At 42.4% G+C, this 21645-nt stretch overlaps 1 protein-coding gene across 9 annotated transcripts in view; it reads right to left on the bottom strand.

The window, feature by feature from the left end:
- neo1a (neogenin 1a) overlaps positions 1–21645 on the bottom strand; it is a 160193-nt gene that overhangs the window by 43500 nt on the left and 95048 nt on the right. For all 9 annotated transcript variants that reach the window (XM_019275835.2, XM_019275839.2, XM_027280994.1 and 6 more), the window contains exons 5-7: positions 18515–18651; positions 6215–6369; positions 6004–6124 (exon numbers count right to left, since the gene is read on the bottom strand). In XM_019275835.2, the coding sequence (XP_019131380.1) occupies positions 6004–6124; positions 6215–6369; positions 18515–18651 (413 nt within the window). The remainder of the gene's footprint in view (positions 1–6003; positions 6125–6214; positions 6370–18514; positions 18652–21645) is intronic.

The raw sequence follows: 21645 nt of genomic DNA, 5'->3' as shown, positions 1-21645 counted from the left end.
GATAGAGGTCTGGCTGGAGGGAAGGGTCTTTTAGCAGCCTATTCTCACTTCTTGATTTGAACAGGGAATAAGGGTGGTGCTCTGATGTAGTGGAAGGATCTCCCCCCACTCCACCTCCCCGGTCTGTGGCTTGTCTTCTTACAAATGTGTTTTTGCTGCTCTGCCTACTGGAACCTGACTCAAACTTAAGTCTGCCCCTTTGTTGTTTAATCATGATCCAGTTACATCTTATATCACATGGATTCATAACAAAGTGAATTTCTTTGCAGCTAGAGCCGCCACTGCAGTTTATCACACTGGCAGCGGAGCAGAAACCTCCTCTTAAGTATCTCTCTTTATCTTTCTCTTTACTTTCAACTCAATAATTCAATATCAATTCATGATTTGTGTTAGAAATAAACAAAAATATGATATATTTGTACATAAAAACCCTTCCTGCTTGCACAACAGCGGGTCTAAGCTGCTGCGTTCCTGCCTCTCGTGTATCCGAAAGTCCGTGTGGAAATTATCAACGCTAGTGTTGAAACAGTTCCTAAGACTGTGTGTTTGTGTTACAAATCTGCTGCAGATATCAGTTCTGTATGGGGAAACTCAGCTCACCTGAAGGCTCAGTGCAACATTTCTGAATGTAAGGTGGAAGAGTTCAGGGTTTTCTCTGCTTTTTGCTGTTTACAGCGCAAGCAGAATCGCTTCTGGCAACCGGGTCTGCCCATTACAGCTCTCTTTGGCCGGGTTATATTCAGTTTATAGTCAGCTGGCTGCGATAGCTTCACTCTATTACTCTGTGTTCTTTATTGTTGCCAATAGTTCTTTTTTTGAGTCTGATTTTGTGGCTCATACGACGACTAAAAAGTAACTAGTTTTATTCTTTTCCAATAGCAGGATACATTCTTGTTCAGCGTGCTTTGTTTTTTAAAGCCTCTAACTGGTTCGTCTTGGTTCGGCTTCACATCACGGCCAAGGTTAACCTTCCACTCGTTTGGGTTTCACGTGTTGTAAATTAGCCAACATCTAAATAAAACTTGTGTGGGTTTTTCTTGACTTTTGAGGCGTAATCTTTATGAGGTGTTCAGCGCCTTGGCCCAGATTAAAGCGAATGACATCCAGTGGTTGTTAACGGCGGTGTCAAGTCATCTGCAGCTACAGTGGGAGACTCTCGCTTTCTGTGTCATTTCCCAGGGAGGGCTGATGCTCATCAAGTCTGCCATAATTAAATGATTTATTAATGAAGTTACGATATGTTCAGCTCTCTACATATCCCCTCCAGTATCTTGCTTGTGCCTGTCAGTTTGTCAAGCTACAGCATTGGGGACAGCACACATGTCAGTGTATAATGCCGGCACTCCTGATGCCTGCACTCATAAATACACAGCGAGTGATGGAAGGGGGAGAAAACCAGGATGCACAGTGAGCACTCAGGCAGTGATGAGGCATCTCCATCTCTCAGTGGGGGTCTGGTACCTCTGATGGGAAGGGAGGACAGGACTCTTCTGTTAGCTGTCTAAGGTGGGAAGATGGGAAGGCGGGAGCGACTAATGGCGGCATGGCTGGATAAAGGGGAAGATGAAGGAAGAGGAGGAGGGACAGAGGTAGAAAGGGATTGAGGTAAAGATGAAAGGATGCAGAAGGACCGCTTTGCCTGTTTAAGCTTTGAATTCAACAAAAGCATTTGCATCAAAGAGGGTATGTCATCTTTATTTCGTCAGAAAATGACCAGAATAATCGCGAGGAACACGAGCCTACGGGACAAAAGAAGGTAGAAATTATGTAGCGGTGTTGCACAGTATTAAGCGACTGATGCTTTTTCAAACCGAGTCGTGAAATCCAATTGTGAAAGTCGTGGCTTGAAACAGCATGACAGCTCACAGAGCTTGTACATCCCAAACAAGCTTTCAGGCTCTCGAGTGAAGTACTTGATTTGGGCACTAGGAGGCAAAATGTCAAAACATTATTCACGTGAGCTGTGAGGACGGAGAGGAGGAGAGAGAGACTGAAGCCAGCGTGATATATGGAAGGGACAAAAATAAGTATTCACATGCAAATGGAGGTGAATTTATGCAAACCTAAAAAAGAAACACACACTTAGAGGCAAACAGCAAAGTGAGTGCATCCACTTCTCCTTTGTTTGCGCATGTTAAATGCACCTGTCTGCATTTTTCATATTAAGCTTTTTAGGTGCTTGAATTTTAAACATGCTATGAGTTCACAGGCCGGCGCGTGGCCTTGGGTTTGCATTCGTTAAAATGAGAATACATAATGCTGGAAAACATGCAGGGGATTTTCTTTTATGCAATGAATGTCTGTCTCTGAATGTGAGCGCTGCATGCAGCTCCCCTTAAAGCCAAATATTTGTATCTTAAAAAGCAACCACACTGCAAAAACCTGGTCACACATTTTAGCGTGCCGCCTTATCAGCGAGGTTCAAACACAGACAATCTTTTGCATGGAAAGATGACAATCATATAAACAAGTGCTTTGTCTAGGCGTGGGTCACAGATGTCAACTTCAAAGCTTAAAAAATGTGACCCATTTCCTCTCTCTGAGCTGTAATTGCCGCCTACTACAGTATCGTGCATAAACGTGTCACATAATCATGTGCCTGGAGAAGACGGCAAACTGTTGCGGTGCATTGTCTATAGATGACATGTGATGATAATCCCTTAAACAGCATAACGTCTGCCGCTGACGAACACCCTCAATGAGGTTGAGCAAATATCGAAGCTGCCAGTAAGGAATCAACTCATGACGGCCATTAGTGGTCGTATTTAAAGTTAAGAGTGATAAGAATGAGCCAATCCGCTTGGAATTTGACAAAACCACATATCACATCAATCTTGTGAGAACATTTATTGGGCTGGATTTAATACAATGAACTGAAGAAAGCGTCACAAACACCATATAATTATCTGTCCATCATCTACGTATAGCTGCCTATCTTCTGACAGATTGCGGGGGGGGTTGGAAGCGATCCGAGCTGACGCTGGATGAGAGGCGACGTCCAACCTGCACAGGTCGCCAGTTTCCATGTAATTATACGCGAGAAGTTATTTTGTGTTTGTCAGTGTGGAAAGTCAGACCAAATTAAAGTATCGCTTTCCTTCTATGCGGCAAAAAAAAGAGTAATGACTTGCAACAGAAACCAGCGCGACTACACAAACTTCCAGAAAAAATGACAGGTCTGAATGTGGCAGTTTTACAAGAGACATTAAGAGGCACTTACTTGGCCAGCATTACACTGCATAATTAGGTCCCCTTGAGGTCCAGTCTTGGCATTTGTGCTCCTATTTACCCACATCTGTTTGCAACTAGTTGACCCATATTGCACACGGCTGTGGAATGTCCAGGAAAATTGCTCGAGACTGCAATCTGTGGTCCTATTTTTGACCTCCATTCTCCCAGAAAAAAAACCTGTTTAGGTTTCAAGGCTGCTGGAGCAAAATTATGTGAACCTTCCTGTCTCTTCTGCAGCAGCTTGTCCAACAGAATACATCATTACATACAGTACATACAGTATGCTAACATCTGACCTTTTTCCATTTTAAAACACCCACAAGTGGGAATCATCACTGGAGCCACATTAAGCTGCAGCTGGCAGTGTCAAGATGCAAAGATTATGAGCACTAATGAATATTAGCCAACTTGCAGCTGGCTGAGTGTTTAGATGCAGTTCACCCCCATTGATTTCCCTGTTGGGTGAAGACAACTTTATCCCCGTGGCAAGTCCCCAGCTTATATCCCTTGACGGCAGACAGGCAGGGTGTTTTCCTGGACCCGTTTCAGGATGTTTCGAGCCTCGCAGGTGTGAGCGGGATACCTGACTGAGGCGAAACAAAACACACACACAGAGGGGCAGCAAAGAGCAAGGAGGGGCGTTTGAATACAGAGGGGTTCCGAAAGCGGACAACAATGCCCAGCTGTGAGGGGTGGCAGCCATGTAGGGGGGGAATATTCAAGGCAGGACAATTAACACAAAGGCCAGAGTGTTGGATTATCACGGAGAGCAGGTGGCTGTGAAAGACAAGTAAAGAGGGTAAATGAAAGGAAGTGGCAAGAAAGGTGGCAGATGGCTGCAGAAGTGAATGTGTTCTGGAGCAGCAGACAAGGAAACAGAGGAGATAGTACTCTAATAGAAGTTAAAGACATTCATTCCACCCTCGCTTCACAGAGCCGTACCTACTAATGGCTGCAGAAAATGAGCCGATTTAAAATGTGTTTTCATTGATTCACCGCTGCACCTCCGAGAGAGGAAATGACTTTGACACAGCGAAGCGAGCGAGAGCAAACGGCGTATCACCATGACTTTCGGTTATTTTCAACATCCCTTATCTGAGACTGGGATGATGACCGGATAATAAACTGATGAATAAACAGGAAACTGGAAGAACTTTCTGCTGGTTAAATGTGTTTAGATTAGCATTAGCGTGACCAAGACAGATGTACACAATCACACAAAGACTCTCTTTGATATTTATGGATTAATTTCTTCAGAAATAATAATAATAATAATTTTAAAAAGAAAGCCTTGCTTAGGGCGGACTCTGTATTCAAAGCCCAGCTGTCACAGTAATTCATCTCATCTATCATCAACTAAACACACACACACACACACACACACACACACACACACACACACACACACACACAGACACACACACTGGGTTTGTGTAAAGCGGTGAATCTCATCAATGGTGTCAAACACAAACACACAATGAGCTGCAGGTCGTCATTATTTCTGACTTCATGTCCTCCAATCAGAGGCCGAGGGGTGGGCGACACAGCTGGGGAGCCACCAGTTGGACACTTCTATGCTAATCCATTAGCCACCTGCTTCACGACTGGAGGGCGAGTTCGCGCTCTCCCTCCTCGCTCACATTTCGCCGTCGTTCCTCAATAAAACGCGACAGTCTGAGTCAACAGAAACAGGAGCGATTGTTCTGCTTTTTCCTCCATGATTCTGAAAATTGTGTCTTCTTCTTCTTCATCATCATGAATTCCTTTTTGCTTTCTTGTTTTGTGTCGAGGCCCCCGAGGTTATGAGTGTGATTATTATGAGCGCGCAAATGGTCTCAAATCTAAGTCGTATTACATTTTCTCTAATGATCAGAGGTAATGAAACAGAATTACCTCAAGAACTAGGATACTAGCATTATTTTCCACATTTGCTTCTATTTTCGGGCACTTAGTTTTTCGGCGCTCCAGCTGTCCTTGGTGTCTTCTTCTTTTTTTTTTGTACTCGACTCTGGGAATTACTTTTTAAACTTCTGCTTTGGCTTTAAGGTTACACTCTCACTTTACCATCGTATGTGTTCATGTTCAGACAAAGCTCCCTTTGCTTAGAAGAAGGCGAAAAGGGTGCCGCATCAAAGCGCAGGCATCGTGTCAAGTAGCTCGCCTAAGGTCCTCGCAACATTTCTGTAACACTAGATGTGGAATGGACCAGGTTGCAGACCGAGTATCGCTTGCTGCAGATATCATTCTGCTCCCTTTGAGTCACCTCTGGTTTAACAAGATCCCAGTGGTTTCATTTCACTGTTCACTACACACTCCCATGCATTCCTCACACCTTCACAGATGTGCACAGCCTCTGGAATCCATCGAGCTGTTTATAAATACTGCACAGGGAGCTACCTGAGTTAGCTCAGGTTTTTACAAGCCTTTGTTGAGTGTTTTTTTTTTTGCAGAGATCATCTTTTTGAGCTACAAGTATCTAGTGCTGTACTTGATAGTAACATTTAAGCTTTTTAACCAAGATAAAAAAGGATGTTTGGTTAGAATTCAACAACTCCAGCTCCCATAACTGCGACTGATGAGGCTGTTAAAAGCTAAGAGAGACTGTTGTTGGTGTTCAAATGGGCTGTGAACAGATGCTAACGTTTCCAAGCAAAAGTGATCAGACGTGGTTAATCTCAGAGCCGTCTTTCTCAAGCAGGAAATCGGTTTTAGTTCTAGTTAACTAACACAAATGACTCGCACAACAGTGAGAGGTGCTGAGTAAGGGCGTACCGTGATCTAAGATGATGAGCTGGGCGCTGGACTGGATGTTGCCTGCGTCGTTTTCAGCAAGGCACTGATAGAAACCTTCATCTGACTTGACCAGACCCAGAACCTGCAGGTTGTGCTCCTTCTATAAGACAGTAAGAGAAGGGAAACAAGCAGTTAATGATGTTACAAGCAGTATATAAACATATATATATAAAAACGTATGTACACTTACAATTATTTTGAAGTAGTCGCTGGGGATGACAGCGTCTCCGTTCTTCACCCATTTGACAGTCGGAGCCGGTGACCCTGAAACCTCACACTCAAAGATGATGTCCATGGACTCGTGGGCATAAATGTTGGCTGGCCGCTTGACGAACTGCGGAGGAACTGTGGAAACAGGAAAAGACAAGAGTCAAGGAAGGTTAAAAAAACAAAAACAACATGACATTCACTGTCAGTGTTTGCAGGAATTTAGTGAATAAAAGTCGACTGAAGAGGATTCGCAGGGAGTCGTCTTCGCCTTATGAAATTCAGTAACCAATTTGTTCAAACTAACCAGGCACATCAAACTCCAGCGCTCTGGTATGTGCCAGGAAACGAACAAGAACAAGCGATGCCATGCCTCCCCTTCAAACTGCCAAATTACCAGTTAAAGGGAGGGTAGAAAGAGCAACAAACTGCATCATCTAACAACAACTTATCCAATTATCTTCTGTGACCTTTTATATATTTGGAACAAAAAGGTCCAATAATCTCTGTTCTTACTTATTTTTCCCCAGGAATGGGTCGAAAAGCAGCAGCCACTCTAATTGCAGTACAGTGTACAGTATAAGCATGATACACCAGCTAAGCAAGCTATGCTGAGCACTTGCAGATCTCTTCTAGTTCTGGTAATGAGGGCCAGAAAGGATAGTTATTTGATCTGCTGGGACGATACAGCGCCTCATCAATCTGTCCTGGAACAAGGTCACCGGGAGCGCCAAGCCCAGGCCTCGTCCTCTCTCTATAATTGGACTGTATGTGCATGTGAGGAGAGACAGAGTAAGACAGACTGTGCATGTGTGTGTGTGTGTGTGTGTGTGTGTGTGTGTATGTGTGTGTGTTTCTGTGCCTTTGTTGCCTCTGTGCATTCTCTGATAAACGGCGACCTTGCTGACCGCAGTTTAAATGACTATTGTTAGTGTGTGGCAGCGTGTCAAGCTTTCGCTATCAGCCTCGCAGGCTTCTCTGATAGCGAGTTATTAACAACTATTTTGTGGCTATTCACATGGGCTGATTGGATATTAGTAGCTGTGGATGGATTAGGGCATTTTCTGGCTTTATTCAGGCAGAGTAGCGGGTTGTGAGGTCAAGTCCCCCTCGTCGGCTTGATGTAGCTGTGGCTAATTTACTCTTTTACTAAGAGAGTAGGCCTCATCCTGTTGGGACATGCTGCTACCAATGGCAAGGAAACTCCAAAATTATTGTGATTTATAATTAAAACTGCTGAAGAAACAACTGCTGTATACACATCTCTCCACCAGACTCCCAAAAACAGTGCAGCTATGGGACACTCTGGGCACTGTGACATGTTTGTATTTTCCTGACCTTAAAATGCACTTCGCCCATCTGTTTGGTATTTTCATGCCATGCACAGAGCAAAGGCACGACTCCACAGAAGTTGCACACAAAGAGATAACGGACAGCATACTTTATACGTGCGTCCTCAACGAGTCACGGATTACGCCCGTCATGTGTTTTGTTTGTCTTTTTTCACGTCTCCCTCTGGATCATCGGGGGGAATTATCAGTGTATGCGATCATGTGAACAGATTAAGTTTGGCAGCAGCAGCCGTCGTGATCATATGAGGTGTCAAAAGGTCTGAAATTAAATTCTCCAAATGAAACCAACAATGCAGGAACACCCTCGGGCGGAGTTTCCATAAAAGCATTACACAGTATCTTCATTTTGTCTCTGACTTCTAAATCTCGGTGTTCCAACTCTACAATGTCAGACATGAAATAACTGGATATTGCCCCAGAATATTGAAACCACCCCTCGACTTGCTTAATGATTGTCTGCGCTTTCCTCTGAGCCGCGATGGCGAATATCGACGACGGAGACAAGGATGGAAATGAGGATGGTGATGCTTGTAGACTGGATCGCTGTATGATTGTCAAGACAGCCATCACCCTTCTCTGTGAGTGTGTGTGTGTGTGTGTGTGTGTGTGTGTGTGTATCTACAGTATATGTGTGTAGCAGTGCTCCCTGCAGGAGGATGTATGAGCTGTGAATAATGTGTTTCACAGTGTGGTGTCCCCTGGATATTTGCCTCCGGTAGGTGTGAGGCAGAGGCAGGTGGAATGCTTCGTTTACTTTGGTGTGTCAGGGACACAGTGTTAAAACACCAGTGAGACAGTGTGTGTGTGTGTGTGTGTGTGTGTGTGTGTGTGTGTGTGTGTGTGTGTGTGTACACACCGTTGAACCTTGTGTGTGGATACGAATAATATTAAATGTCTGGATACGTGTTTCATCACATTATTACCAGTGATATATGCTATACATGATTGTGTGTGTTGCCTTCCCCTGCTGGCGATGTGTGTATGGATGGGTTTTGTTTGCATACAGATGTGTCTGTGTGTCAGTGTGTATGCCTTGGTACATATGCAACATATGTTTCTGTAAATCCATGCTGTCTCGTGGGTTTCTGCATCACATTGCAATGTATTTCTGTCAGTATATATTGTGTGTACTGTGTGTGTGTGTGTGTGTGTGTGTGTGTGTGCAGGGCCCCCTGGTGAGGCTTGCTGGTGACAGGATTTGATGGTGACTGGTACCCTGCGGCTCTCTTTATCTCTGAGTCTCTGTGTTTCACCACTCAGTCTCTCCCCTCCCCTCCAACTCTTAATCTTCCTATAACTCCCTGTCTATCTCTCCATCTTCAGCCTCCCTCTTCCTGCCTCTCCCCTCTCTCTCTCTCTCTCTATCTCTCTCCCCTCTCTATCCAAGCAGACATGCACCATTTTCTCTAAATGGAGTTCAGACATTTGGAACCGATTGGACTGAGAAATGAGAGGAAACGCCTAAATATACCAATAGGGGGGGCGGTGGAGGAGGAGGAAGGCTTTCAGGACTCAACAGAGCATGACGTGTGTGTGTGTGTGTGTGTGTGTGGTGCAACAAGTTTGACGACCTTCTTTAATTGGTTGTTTGCAGCATGAAACATGCATATGCAAAGGTGAACACATTTGCATATGGATGCAGAGGGGCGCTGTCAGTCAGCGCTGAAGTTACACTGAGAATATCTAGACGTTACAGATACCAGTGAGGTTTTTGACCACTAGGAGTGCAGTAAAGTGATGTTTTGGCTGGCAGGCTGCTGCATTCCTTGTATATTTTGGTGTAAAGAGCACACACACTGCAATGTCCATGACCGCCATGAGCGCAGGGGGTTTGCAGAGAGCTGCTAAATGCCTTTAAGGGGGTAAAGACGGTATGCTTGGAGCCTATTTGTTTGATTGACAGGTGTCATACTTTGCAATGATTCTGCAGCCCTCATCCAAATTTAGATTTTCTGGACCCAGAAGATGATGATGAGTGAGTGCTTAAGTCACAGGACTTAATATGTGCCTTTATAACCATATGGATGACGTCACAGATGCCAAGTCTATGTTTTCTTGTAGTTCACAGACGCGCAGATGGTAAACTGCACCGGCTGGAACATCTCCAAACAGGCTGACTTATTTTGGAAAGTAAACGCCACTCTCTAATGGCAGAGATATGCAAAAGAAGGAAGAAAAAGACGGACATAAAGGAGGGAAGAACAGTCTGAAGAGCTCTGATGCCAGTTCTTTGCTGGCTGGTATCGTCTCTCTAGCCTGTAGCTTAGGAAAAGAAGCTTTAATGCAGACTTACACAGACTCCAGTGAACTAGTAAAAGAGGGCCACGGAAAGGTCATGTGTGTGTCTTACTGTGAGCTTGTTAAAACAAAACCCCATAGGATTCCTGGAGGGATTGTGAGCAGATTACTTTACTTAAAGCTTCACTGGTAGCCAGGAATAAACTGAATAGAGACATACTGAGGAGGAGGAGGAGGAGAAGGAGGAGGAGAGAGGGGGGTAAAAAAAAAAATCTAGCCTCCATCTATTGGTGCTGATAAAAATGCTGAAATATCAAATTGAAAAAGCTGAAGAAAGCAGCTGTTGTAGTCGGCGTACTTTTTTTGGCTCGCAGGTATAAGCTGAAATGTGAAATAAATGACTTTGTGACATACGGCGGTATATTAAGGCCCCCCGACAGAAGATTGCAGAAGCCGAATATGAGAGACATTTTGGCCAGAGTCCAGCTAAGCTTCATAAAGTTGAACAATAGACCTCGGGCAGTCAGGGTTTACTTTGAGGGCAGGCGGAGCTCGAACTAATTACCCACCCTGCTCTTCCAAAGATAACAGCTTTACTCTTAATCCCGTCCAAAACAAACAACTTTCGGCAGCAGCGAGGCACGAAAGATGCTCAGCGCTTTTGCTTTCCTAGTCATTGAGGAGGATATAATGTCCTGTTAGAGGCATCGTCATAGAGGGAGTGTTCAATCTTTGGATTTTTTTTTGTGGACTCCCTCTGATGGTTCTAAAATTATTTGAATTGAGTAAAAGCACAGGCTGTCCATGAAATGCTGAAACAAAGCTCACTTGATGGTTTAGTTACGGCATAGAGAGGAATTCAAGGCGCTTCCTCCGTACAGTGCCTTCATTTCAGACCAAGTCAAACAGATTTTCAGTACTCAAAAAAAAAACGCAATTAATTTGCAAGAAAAAAAGCAAAACATGCTTTTAAAGTCAGTTATTACAGGAAAATCTTTGGCAATATGGCCAATCAGTGTCATGTTTCAAGAAAACAAATTATCGTCATGGCGAAGCTTCATTTCAAAATATGTTGTGAAGCTGACGTGTCCTCACTTTAAGGATTAGAAAAGTGTGAATCTAGGTTTTACAGTTGGACAGGATTAGTAATGCCACTAAAGAAGCTGCTGCTGCTGCCCACTCAAACGCCCGATAAGGTGGGCCGTGTTCCCCCACAGCAGACACAGCAACATGGGACGGCACACAATCTGTCTTTATCTAAAATAAATACACTGTTGATCTCCACAGACAGACGCAGATACAAGAGAGAAAGGTGTAGCGGGGGAATCAGACACCTCCGCATAGTTCTCACCCCCGCACTGGTTATCACTGGTTGAGATAACACACCCGCCCCAATGAAAGAAGAAAGGGAGGGGGGAAAAAAAAGGTGTGTGCCTGCTCCTGATCAGATTAGTGTAGTCTTTTAATAGCTAAACGGAAAGTTTCTTTTTTATTTTGGCCAGAAAATAACTGCAGCTGTGACAGAGGAGGGAGGTCCAGGAAGTAAACACAGACTAAAATAATCCGACAGATCGTATCGAATCTGTATTTCTTCCATCCCGTCATTTACGACAACAATCCCTGTTCCCCAGCTGGAAAGAAATACTTTGAGCAAAGTTCAGAGAGAAAAAAATCCCTCCACTGCGTCTTCAACAGATATGTTAATAAAAGGCGTGTTGTGGCTTTTGTTAAGTTACAGTCACAATCTCTGCCGCATGAGGTATATGTTCACAGGATATACGTACAATACCTTCTTTTCTTTCTTGTTACAAAGAAGAACCGCAAGCTGAAATCTAGCATATCTAAGGTCTTTTTTTTATGTTTCTGTCTATTTCTGCCCATTTCTATAACAAGGTAAAAACAGTCCTGCTGCTGCTGTCTGTGGTTATAAATCTGCTCAGCCCACAGGAAAGACATCAAACTTTTACAGGGGGCAGGGAGTTCGCGCGTGCATGCGCAGCGCATGGAAAGAACAATTAAGTTGATGACATTATACCACGAGGCCATGATAGATGAGAGCCAGTGACACGGGGGCCTATAAAACTGGAAACATACATGTTTGTGGAGAAACTATTTCTGACTTGCGAGTCCAGGTCTGGGTGGTGCCCCTGTCACACAAGACCATAATCAAAAGCTGCTGCCTCCGCTGGCCTCATTTATCCTCTTGCCAGCTCTAATAGAGGGTGAGATGTCACAGCAAAGTCATACTGAACAGAACACACACACACACACTGATGCGATGCGAGCTAAACGTTGCTGTTAACACTATTGTTTAGGAGGCTGACACTCCTCAAAACTACCTGTCTGAGGGTTCTACTGTAGCAGAACAAGTCTGACATTATTCTCACTGCCATGCCTGATTGTGCCCGTGTTTACACAAATAAAAGGCTCACAGTCCCATTTGTCTCACTGGCATTTTGATTATGTTTCGTAAAATAAAGATATGGCACTCGCTTGCTGTTGGATACCGATTGCTTATTTGTGACAGCCGCTCACATTATCTCGTGTTGTTTGCTCAGTTGTTTTGTCCATAAGATATAAGCCGTGCGCAGGCGACAGAACAAACATTTAACTGTTTTGACAGTACGGCGCGGGCGTCACTTTTCTGTACAGACATTTGTCGGAGCTTGCTGTAAATTCTCGGGGCTTTGAAAAAAAAAAATCTCTGCAATAATAAGCGGTGTTAGGTTATGAGCAGCAGAGTTCAGTTCAGGTATTTTAAAAGTGAGCTTTCCTTTCATGTAAGTGTCTCAGTCATTTCCAGGTGTCGGTTTCCTTCTCTGCAGTTAGAGATCATTACGGTTAATAATATCAGATTCTTTTAGAGATTGTGCATTACTGATTCTACTCATACAAAAACTGGTCTCTTGATGAGTGCTATAGTGAACTTTGAAGAACCATTTCTGGGGAACTGATTGCAAAAAAAAGTCAGAATTGCAGCACTTTTTATGTTTAATAATCTATTTTTCCTTCTTTAAAGGCTCTTTGGAGTACCGATTACTGGTTCGTTAAGTCGCCCCTTTGCAGCAATGTGACCAGGTTCTGATAAAAACCAACAAAGAGACAGTTTGAACACCTTTTTGTGCACCTGGAGTACGTATAGCTTTAACAAATGGCTGCTATATGCCTAACCTGTTGACTAACACATGGCTGTGTGTAGAAAGGATTGTTGTGGTGTCATTTCTAATTGTACCAAGTGATATTCTACAACTCCTTTTAATGTACACAATTAGTAATGTGATAATAATTAATATAAAGTAATAAATACATGTACTGAAGTAATTTACCTGATGCTAAATCTGGCAAGAACTACTTTAAGTTTTAACTCTAACTTTTATTTTTGAGGGTATACAGACATTTTTTGAAACATCTGTATATTACTTTGAATTTGTTTTTAGTACACTGTGAATACATATAACAACTTCAAACCTTGGGTACTTTCTTTTCACAAATAGTACATATTGTACAAATGTATTCCAGGTGCATATTAGCAACTAAGCAGACTTTAAGACAGTACAGGTAAACAAGTTATATTTTCATGAGTCATGCACAACTCAATTTTGAGATTTTTGGCTATTTAGCTTCAAATCTTGCTTCAGACTAGAGGAAAGAAACACTGTGTGTGTTTGTGTCTGTAGATTTTAACAAAAGTTAACATTAGATAATGCCTCAGTTGCATATTTAAACACAAAATCTGTAATACAAAAAAATAATTGTCTTAATGTAAGTAATCAACGGGGGAAGTTTCATGGTGATATGTATTATATATAAGGTTGTTTTCGCCACATTTCTCCACTTCTGTATCACTTACATACAACAGACCTTCCAGTTTTATTACAATCTATAGTCTGAAGGTGTTTTTACAGAGGGGTGATTCATATATTATTCATAGCCTGATTTATGCAACATTTTATACTTAAAAACATGGAAAAATAATCCATATAATTCATAAAAATAATTGATTTGACAAAACGAAACCAACATTTTAAAACTGGCATTATCCAATGTTCAGATTTCTGTTCTGGAAATGCAGCAAAATAGTGAATTATTAAGGTGATAATACCTCATTTACATATTTAATATAATATATATTTATCCCTACTTCAAGTTATTGACTGTGGAAGCTAAAGTTAAAGTTGTTCCTATTTACCTGTAGCGCCGTGGTGAAGTTAATTAAAAAGGTAGGTTCAATCTTTGAATAATGGTTGAATCTGAACATCATGCACATGTGAATGTGTATATAATAAGTTTATAGCTGTGTGGCTTCATTATGTATGCATGGTTGTGTGTTATTGTGCACACACACACACACACACACACACACACACACACACACACACACACACACACACACACACACCTGCTGCAGCCCCCCACAGATGAGTACCAGCTGCATCTCAAACCCTCCAAGCTATCCCCAGGCGAGACCTAACAATGTTTTACCATATCAAAACCCAGGCTGACTCCGTGCATCCTCATCCTGAGCACAGACTGTCCAGTGTTTATGAAAAGCCACTAGCCGTAAATACACAATTTCTCCTTGTTACTGCAACAAAAGAGGCCCTGAGGTGTTTTGGAAGGAGTCACTCACAGGAAAAAAGCGTTTTGTTGTTGGTATAGATTCATATCGCACTGATTTGTATGAGTGTCTTTTACAGGCGCAACTACTTCTTGAGGGAATCAATTGACCTTTCAAGTGTCACTTCTATTGTCAAGAGAGCCAATCAATGCCACAATCTGGTTTCTTCATGAATGTGGATGAAGCAAACACAATAAGAGCTTCGCGTCTACAGCGTGGGATCTAATCAAACAGTTTTTTATCAAATTCCAATGACTGATGTCTTTCAACAATTATTCCTGATCAATCCTCAACAGTCGTGTCACACTGGAGGTGCAGGCTGGCAGGGGTCTTTGGTCAGAGACCTGAGGGATTTTAGCGAGAGACTTGAAGACTAAAAAAACGAGTGAAGTCAGATGTCCTCCTGTGACCTGATCCGATTTTCCATTACTGTCTCCTTTAATCACAGTGAGTGACGGGAAGTGATGAAAGGGTGTTGGAGGGGTGGTGAACAGATGAAGGGATTTGGGAAGAAAGAGATGGAGTCATAGCATGATGTGGCTGTGTGTGAAATGCAATGAACCCAGGAAAGGAGCCTCAGGGTGTCTTCCCCGACCCCCCCATCCCCCCTGTTCTTAAGTTATTTCACAGTAAATCCTGTTGACGTGCTTCGCCTGGGAAAAGCATACAAGCACACACGACATGTTTGAGATCGCGTGTATTTTTCCTCATCGACACAAGCTCTGACAACAGTAATTACTGTGGGTGTGTCTGATGATTTGACTTAAATCTGTAGGTTTTTCTCATGAACACAAGTCTTATACACACAAGTTATATTTGTTTAGTTTTGCAGTCAGCTGGTTGAAATATCTGTTTCTCAAATCCAAAATATTGCACATTATTTGACATTTTTAGTTGAAGATTGTGATTTCAATGAACAGCCAAACCTTTAACTGTATCCTTAACATCAGCTATGCATGTTGCCATGGCACCGCATGGGTGGCAACCAGTTCCAGCATCTTTGACCACCTCTTTCTGTTTTTGGTATTTTACTGTAATTTTTTTTATGTTTTTTGCAACACCAGTCTCTCTATGGAGATCAGTGATTTATCTTTTACTTTTATACAGGCTACTTCATGAATACATTGAGTGACTCATTCACAAAAAAAAAAAAAATCCATTGCTCCAGGCAGCATACTCTCTGTGGAAAGACTTGAGATCTATGCTGAAGTGAGGAGAAGGAGACGGTGATGCAGAGCTGGATCTAAGCACCAGTAATGGAAAAGACAGTACAAACCATGTGTACTGTTTAATATCATGGTGAACGCAAGATCTCCTCCCAATAAGATGGACGAGCTTACGGTACTAACCAGGCTACAGAGGGGGCATCGAGAGTGTAGCATCAAAGAAACTTGATTGCACAACCTGGACGGCTTTCAAACTTGTGAGGGCGGACAGTTGAGGACAGACAGGAAAGCAGGGAGAGAGACGGGGAAAAGGAACGTCCATGGACCACAGGAAGAAGTTGCTGCAGGAAGATCTCAGCCTTTCATACGTGGAGACGCCACCAGGACGCCCCTATTCTGAGTATTTTTCTCATCCACCTTGTGTGTTGTGAGCCGCTGTTACAAGTGAATTCCTGTGGTGTGGGATCAATAAAGTCTATCTTATCTTACCTTACCTTATCAGGACTTGTGGGTTACTTATTCTTTAGATTTCCTTTGAGTTACACCCATAGGTGAACCATAGTTGAAGCTGTGAAGTGACCTAATCAATCGCTACACTTCGCACAGTTTGGGTGGAGGACAGCACATTTTAAATGAAGACAATCAGTGATGTCAATTTTCTTTTCAGCATAACAGAAAAGAAACAACGTGATGCAACATTTACGGTTGTTGTGCTTGTCACTTTTGCACAGACTGTGGATAAAGTGCACTTGATTTGTAGTTTCACATCGCAGACACGGGTGGATACAGTGTCTGAAATGGTTAGTTGTCAGTGTGAGAGGAAATGAGGACATTTTTCAAAGAGCGGTTACTAATATTTGGGAAGACAAAGAAAGCGTGGTGGAAAAAATAAACAGCAGGTGACGAGTCACCAAAGTGCTCCAATGTCTGGATTTCTGTGGGACTTTCGCCACTCGTCACGCCATACATTTTGGGTTTCTTAAGATTTTTTATTCATGAATTTTAGCACCGAGCTTATTTATGTATTTATTATAGACCAGCCTGGCACAAATTAGGTTCATACCTTTCAAAGCAGGACTTTGAAAGTTAAGATTAGTCAGAAATCACTTGGGAAATCAGAGCTGTTGCTTGTGAAAGTGTGATAATTAATACTCATTAAAAAAATATGTCTCAAATCCAGTACGCCTGAAGCTTAAATCTGATCATCAACACTGAATTTTGAGTGATAAATACTTTCAGCATCAGCAGTCCAGTTTGTTCACAGAACTGACCTGACGTTAGATGAACATCATTTCTACCAGAAGCATGTGAACCGCCAGGATTTGTTGTTTTAAATTATAAACAGGAAATAAACAGAGTATAAACAGGGATGTGCGTACTGTAAAGAAACACTATTATACATATACAGCTCCAAAAGCAATCTTGATTATTGTGTGTACTATTTATTTAATATTCAATGTGTTATTAATGACAAAGCAGCAACTCGCTCATCGTTTGCTGAGCCATTTTTGTTTGTATCGAATTTTTACTTTAGAATATCAGATGTTCTTTATCTTGGCATTAGGTTTATTTCTTTAATCACATTTAAAACATTACATAATGTAATCAATGCAATCATCTTGCGCTGGTTCTTAAAGAGGAAGCATACCTCAACAGTAAACCCTTTTATGGGGTGTGTGAGCAGGTAGGTTCTTGGCTTTGATTGGATATTGGACATGTGAAGAAATCTCAGATAATTAACATAAATACAGCATGTTGTACGTAGAATTGGTTTATTTTGAATGTACGATATTTTTTTAATATACTGAAGAATCAAATGAGACTTTGTTGGTACTTGTTGACCTTGCCAATTCTATTAGGAGACGCATGCTCTTATACTATACATGTGAAAGGGAATGGGAGTGAATGGGCTGTTTGCATGTGAAGAGGGAATGTGAAAACAGATTAACTACATTTTTTCTTTTGTTTCATGATTTTTTTTGGCCTATTTTTCCTGCACACCTCCTGACCAGTGTGATGTTTTCTCCTCCACATGTTGCACAACACTCAACATCAATATCATGTAAATAATCCAGAGCCTCTTAAATTATTTCTGGTTCTGCTTCTTGGTTCAGCTGTAGTTGAGTGTAATTAATTTGCCAAAAGAAACATTTTCTATAGACATTGTGATAATATCATTATCATGAATTCATTTGGGCATCATAATAGTGTAATGAAAATCTGATATTGTTACAGTCTTACTCTGAACAAATGTATCATGGGGCTTCTCTTGCAGACGTGTACTGCATGTGTGTCTTCTCAACAAAACACCAGCCAGCTACTCTTTCAATCTTCAGTTCACTTCTTGCACTCGCCTTTCCTGCTGCCATGCAGCTCAAATCTTTCCGTTATTCATGCGTGGGGTTGGAGTTATGTAAAATAACAGATGCAAACACTCCATATGTTATTCATGCTGAATACACCGCTCACTGTAAACACTATATCCACAAAAACATGTCCTTTTCCATGATGTCTACACGGAGATGCCGCTACCTCTGCACAGTTAAGCATGCTAGACAAACAGCTTGCTCATTTCAAAAGAGGTTTTTGTTTCAGGTTTGGTTTATGGGTCCCATTAGGCATTTTTTAAAAACTCATTCCCAAACAATATCACATAAAATGAGGCTATTTTGAGTGACAGAAAGACAGCCTCTCCATTTGCCACTGTCTCCAGAGCCTCAATTTTAGCTTGTTCGGTCATTTTATTCCTAATTTACTTAGAAAAAAAATAGAGCAATGAGTATATTCTGACTTTGTCTGACTCTGAACTACAAAATTCTGATTTAAATCATGCGGCACTGGATCTTCTACCTCTACACACTGCATATCACTGTGTACAAAAGAAAGCAGATGTAGGTTGTTAAATTTACCTTGTAAAGTGAGTTGCGCCTGCGCTTCGATGGTTGCGTTGGCGTTGTCTGCCATGCAGGTGTAGGTGCCAGCATCCTCCTCTGTGAGATTGGAGATCTGGAGACTTCCTCCTCCCAGCACCTCCACACGTCCCTCACTGGAGAGAGAAGAGAAAAAAATAATCAGATTATTCCACTTTTTATAAACAGAGTTAATGGTCTTTGTAACGCTGTCAGCATCACATGCAGGAGACCCTTAGGATGCTGAGACTATGGAGTCATAGATGAGGTGAACTCGAGCCTCGAAACCAGACTTGTAAAATATGCAAAAAGTCATTACAGCACATTTCCATTCAGTTCACCGAGTGGTTAAAGGCTGCAGCCTCTGGAGCTCCGCGTTCTCCTACTGGCCTTAAGTTGACTCCGTGTCTCTCCTCGCTGCCTCCCTCGCTCTGTCACCCTTTATCAACCCTCTGAATAAATAAAATATGCTAAAAGCCAGAGTCAGCAGGCCCAAAACAAAATGCAATTTACGGAGAGTTTAGGAATTTTGAAATTTGGTCAAATACACTAGAAAATGCAGTATTTAATACATTTAGTGATGGTGCCCATAGTATAAATTAATACACGTCATACTGAGGCTACAGATGTAGTTTGTACAGTGTCACTGCTGTGTAGTTACATCACCTTAACGAATGTTTTCGTTCTCTTTCATCAGCTGTTAATTAACTGGGGTGACATCTACAGAAGCAATACAGCGTTGTAACATCTGGGAGAAGTGATTATGACTTCAGTATTCAGTATGGACAGAGGCGACACACAACCCCTTAAATAAATATGAACCAGTTTAGTTTTGGTACTGTGACACTGATACAGCTGCCAGCGATCAGTGATCGGCCCCAAAAATCAAAGATCAGGATCAGAGCACCTTAAATATTAACTTTTCAAACTGAGCGATCTTAAATATTTATCATTCTAAACTAACTCCTGATCCAAAAATACATCCACACATCTATTTGTATATAACATCTCTTTGAACCAGTGACCCTCCTCCATTTTAAACAGTCCCATCTTTGATTTTCCCAATAGGCCCATGGGGGAAGCAGTCTGTGGCCAAGCTCTGGCTTGATCCAACAACCACTGGAGCATGGGAGTAGGAGGAGGCTGAGAGGAATGAAAACCAAAATCAATAAGCCGACAGGGAGAATTCTGCATTCAGAAAGAGAGAGGGAGAAAGTAAGAGCAGTGGGTCCTCCGAGGAAGATGAAGAAAATCCAAAGAGGGCCCCAGCAAGTGTGATGCAGCCGAGGGAAGTGAGATCAGTGCATAATGGTTTTTGCACAGAGGAGAGAGGCTACATGCAGAGGTAAAGAGTGCAGTGAGGAAAACAACACTATGCTGCAGGTTTATTTAGTTTTAAACAAACTGCTGACTAGATAGGGCTTCCACATGAGATCCCGTTTCTCTCTCCCTGACTACTCATGGGGGTTTTGGCAGCGTCGGCCTTCGAGACCATCTGCCTGTCTGTCTGTCTGTGCTGGAGTGGAGCATTCGAGTGGCACTCGACCTGCTGTCACCAGAATGACATCGCACTGTTTCACTTGGATCGTAGGGATAAAAGAGACTACTGACTTCAGCATTAACCACACTCACATTAAAGTATATAACAGTGTTTCAGGTTAGAAAGACTCACGGTCATATGAGAGTCAAGCGACAAAAAAAAGGTACAAAGTGACAACGTGTTCGTGCGTCACGTGACAGTTGTATAGAGGGATAGATTTATCATGTCCAGTTGTTGGTAGTGTTGGAGAGGAGGTAATCTCTGAAGAGCTGGAGGTTTTTGAAAGTAGAGAAGGACGCCAGAGGGAGTAAGGCGTCGTTCACTGGAGGAGGTAACATAAGTGGATGCAGAACCGAAGACCACTTTATAGGCAAACATTAGTGATTTGAATTAAGCGTGGGCTGCTACAGGAAGCCAGTGGAGCTCGATGAGTAGTGGGGTAACGCAACGTTTCTCTGCAGTCAGTTATATTATAATACTGTAAACTATTTGTTCACACATTTATACAACCCTGAGCAGTGTAAGACTGTTTCACTGAGGCCAGCGGCAAGTTTAAAATCAGGTCAAAAAACCCATTTTGATCCGTTCAGACTGACAGGAAACAATAATCCAAGATCACCACGTCAATCTAAAAGGAGTATCAAACAGCACACGGGGCCCCGTTCTGACAGCAGCAGATTGGATAATAAATAAAAATTCACACACACAAAAAGAAATATTGCACTCAGCAGAAAGCCCGACAGAGAATGCTCCGGGTCAAGGCAGGAGAAAAAAAAAGGGGGGAAATATAAAGTAAGTAGCTGCCTTTTCTTTTCGGTCCAGAGACTGCAGAACATAAAGCAGAACTACTGAAAATATCAAAGGTCTTGCTGTATATTGACGACGACACTGCACACATTAGAGAGTATGCTGTGAGGCTCTGCATGTCAAATCCCAGGCTGAAAGAAAAATTACTGTAAAAGACGTCATGAGTTCGTTATGCCATTCATTCCTGCAGTTACTCACCAGGATAACTATTCAGACTCTTGGCCTTTAGTGCAATGTGCACCGTAAAGGGCATTGACAGCTTCCTCTTGTACACGATAACAGAAACATACAGCACATATGAAATCACCGGGCAATTTCTCATTCTGTTTAGAGCAAGTCAATCTTAGCTCTAACTGCAGCAGCTAAAGTGCTCTGTGGAACAAAGAATGTGTTACTGTTTATAGACCATGAGGGAGGCAGACGGAGTAAATTGGTTCGAGCTGAATGGGCTGCAGACACCTTACGCTGTTATGAAGAAGCCCCCTCTCCACTTGTGCTCATTTAAATTAAGACAAGGTGTCTGCTTTAAGGATACGGAGGGATATCTTGTGCATTAGCTGGAAGGTCCTTGGTGGGAGTTGCTGGTAAGTGAGGCTCTAATTAAAACTGCAATATCCGTATTCTGCTATAAAGAGCTGTGAAATTAGCTTGCTATTTCCCACTGTCACTTTTGATCTTGTAATAAAGCAGCGGATGCACACATGGGTACAAACGTTCGGTTCAAACAGTAAAGAATACAGGCTAAATGCGTCAGGCAGACTAGGTGCGATGATGCCAACCGGTG

Source organism: Larimichthys crocea, chromosome VIII (genome assembly GCF_000972845.2).
Source record: "Larimichthys crocea isolate SSNF chromosome VIII, L_crocea_2.0, whole genome shotgun sequence".
NCBI classification, from domain to species: domain Eukaryota; kingdom Metazoa; phylum Chordata; class Actinopteri; family Sciaenidae; genus Larimichthys; species Larimichthys crocea.
The sequence above is the reverse complement of the archived record's forward strand: the minus strand, read 5'-3'. Positions and strand labels throughout refer to the sequence as shown.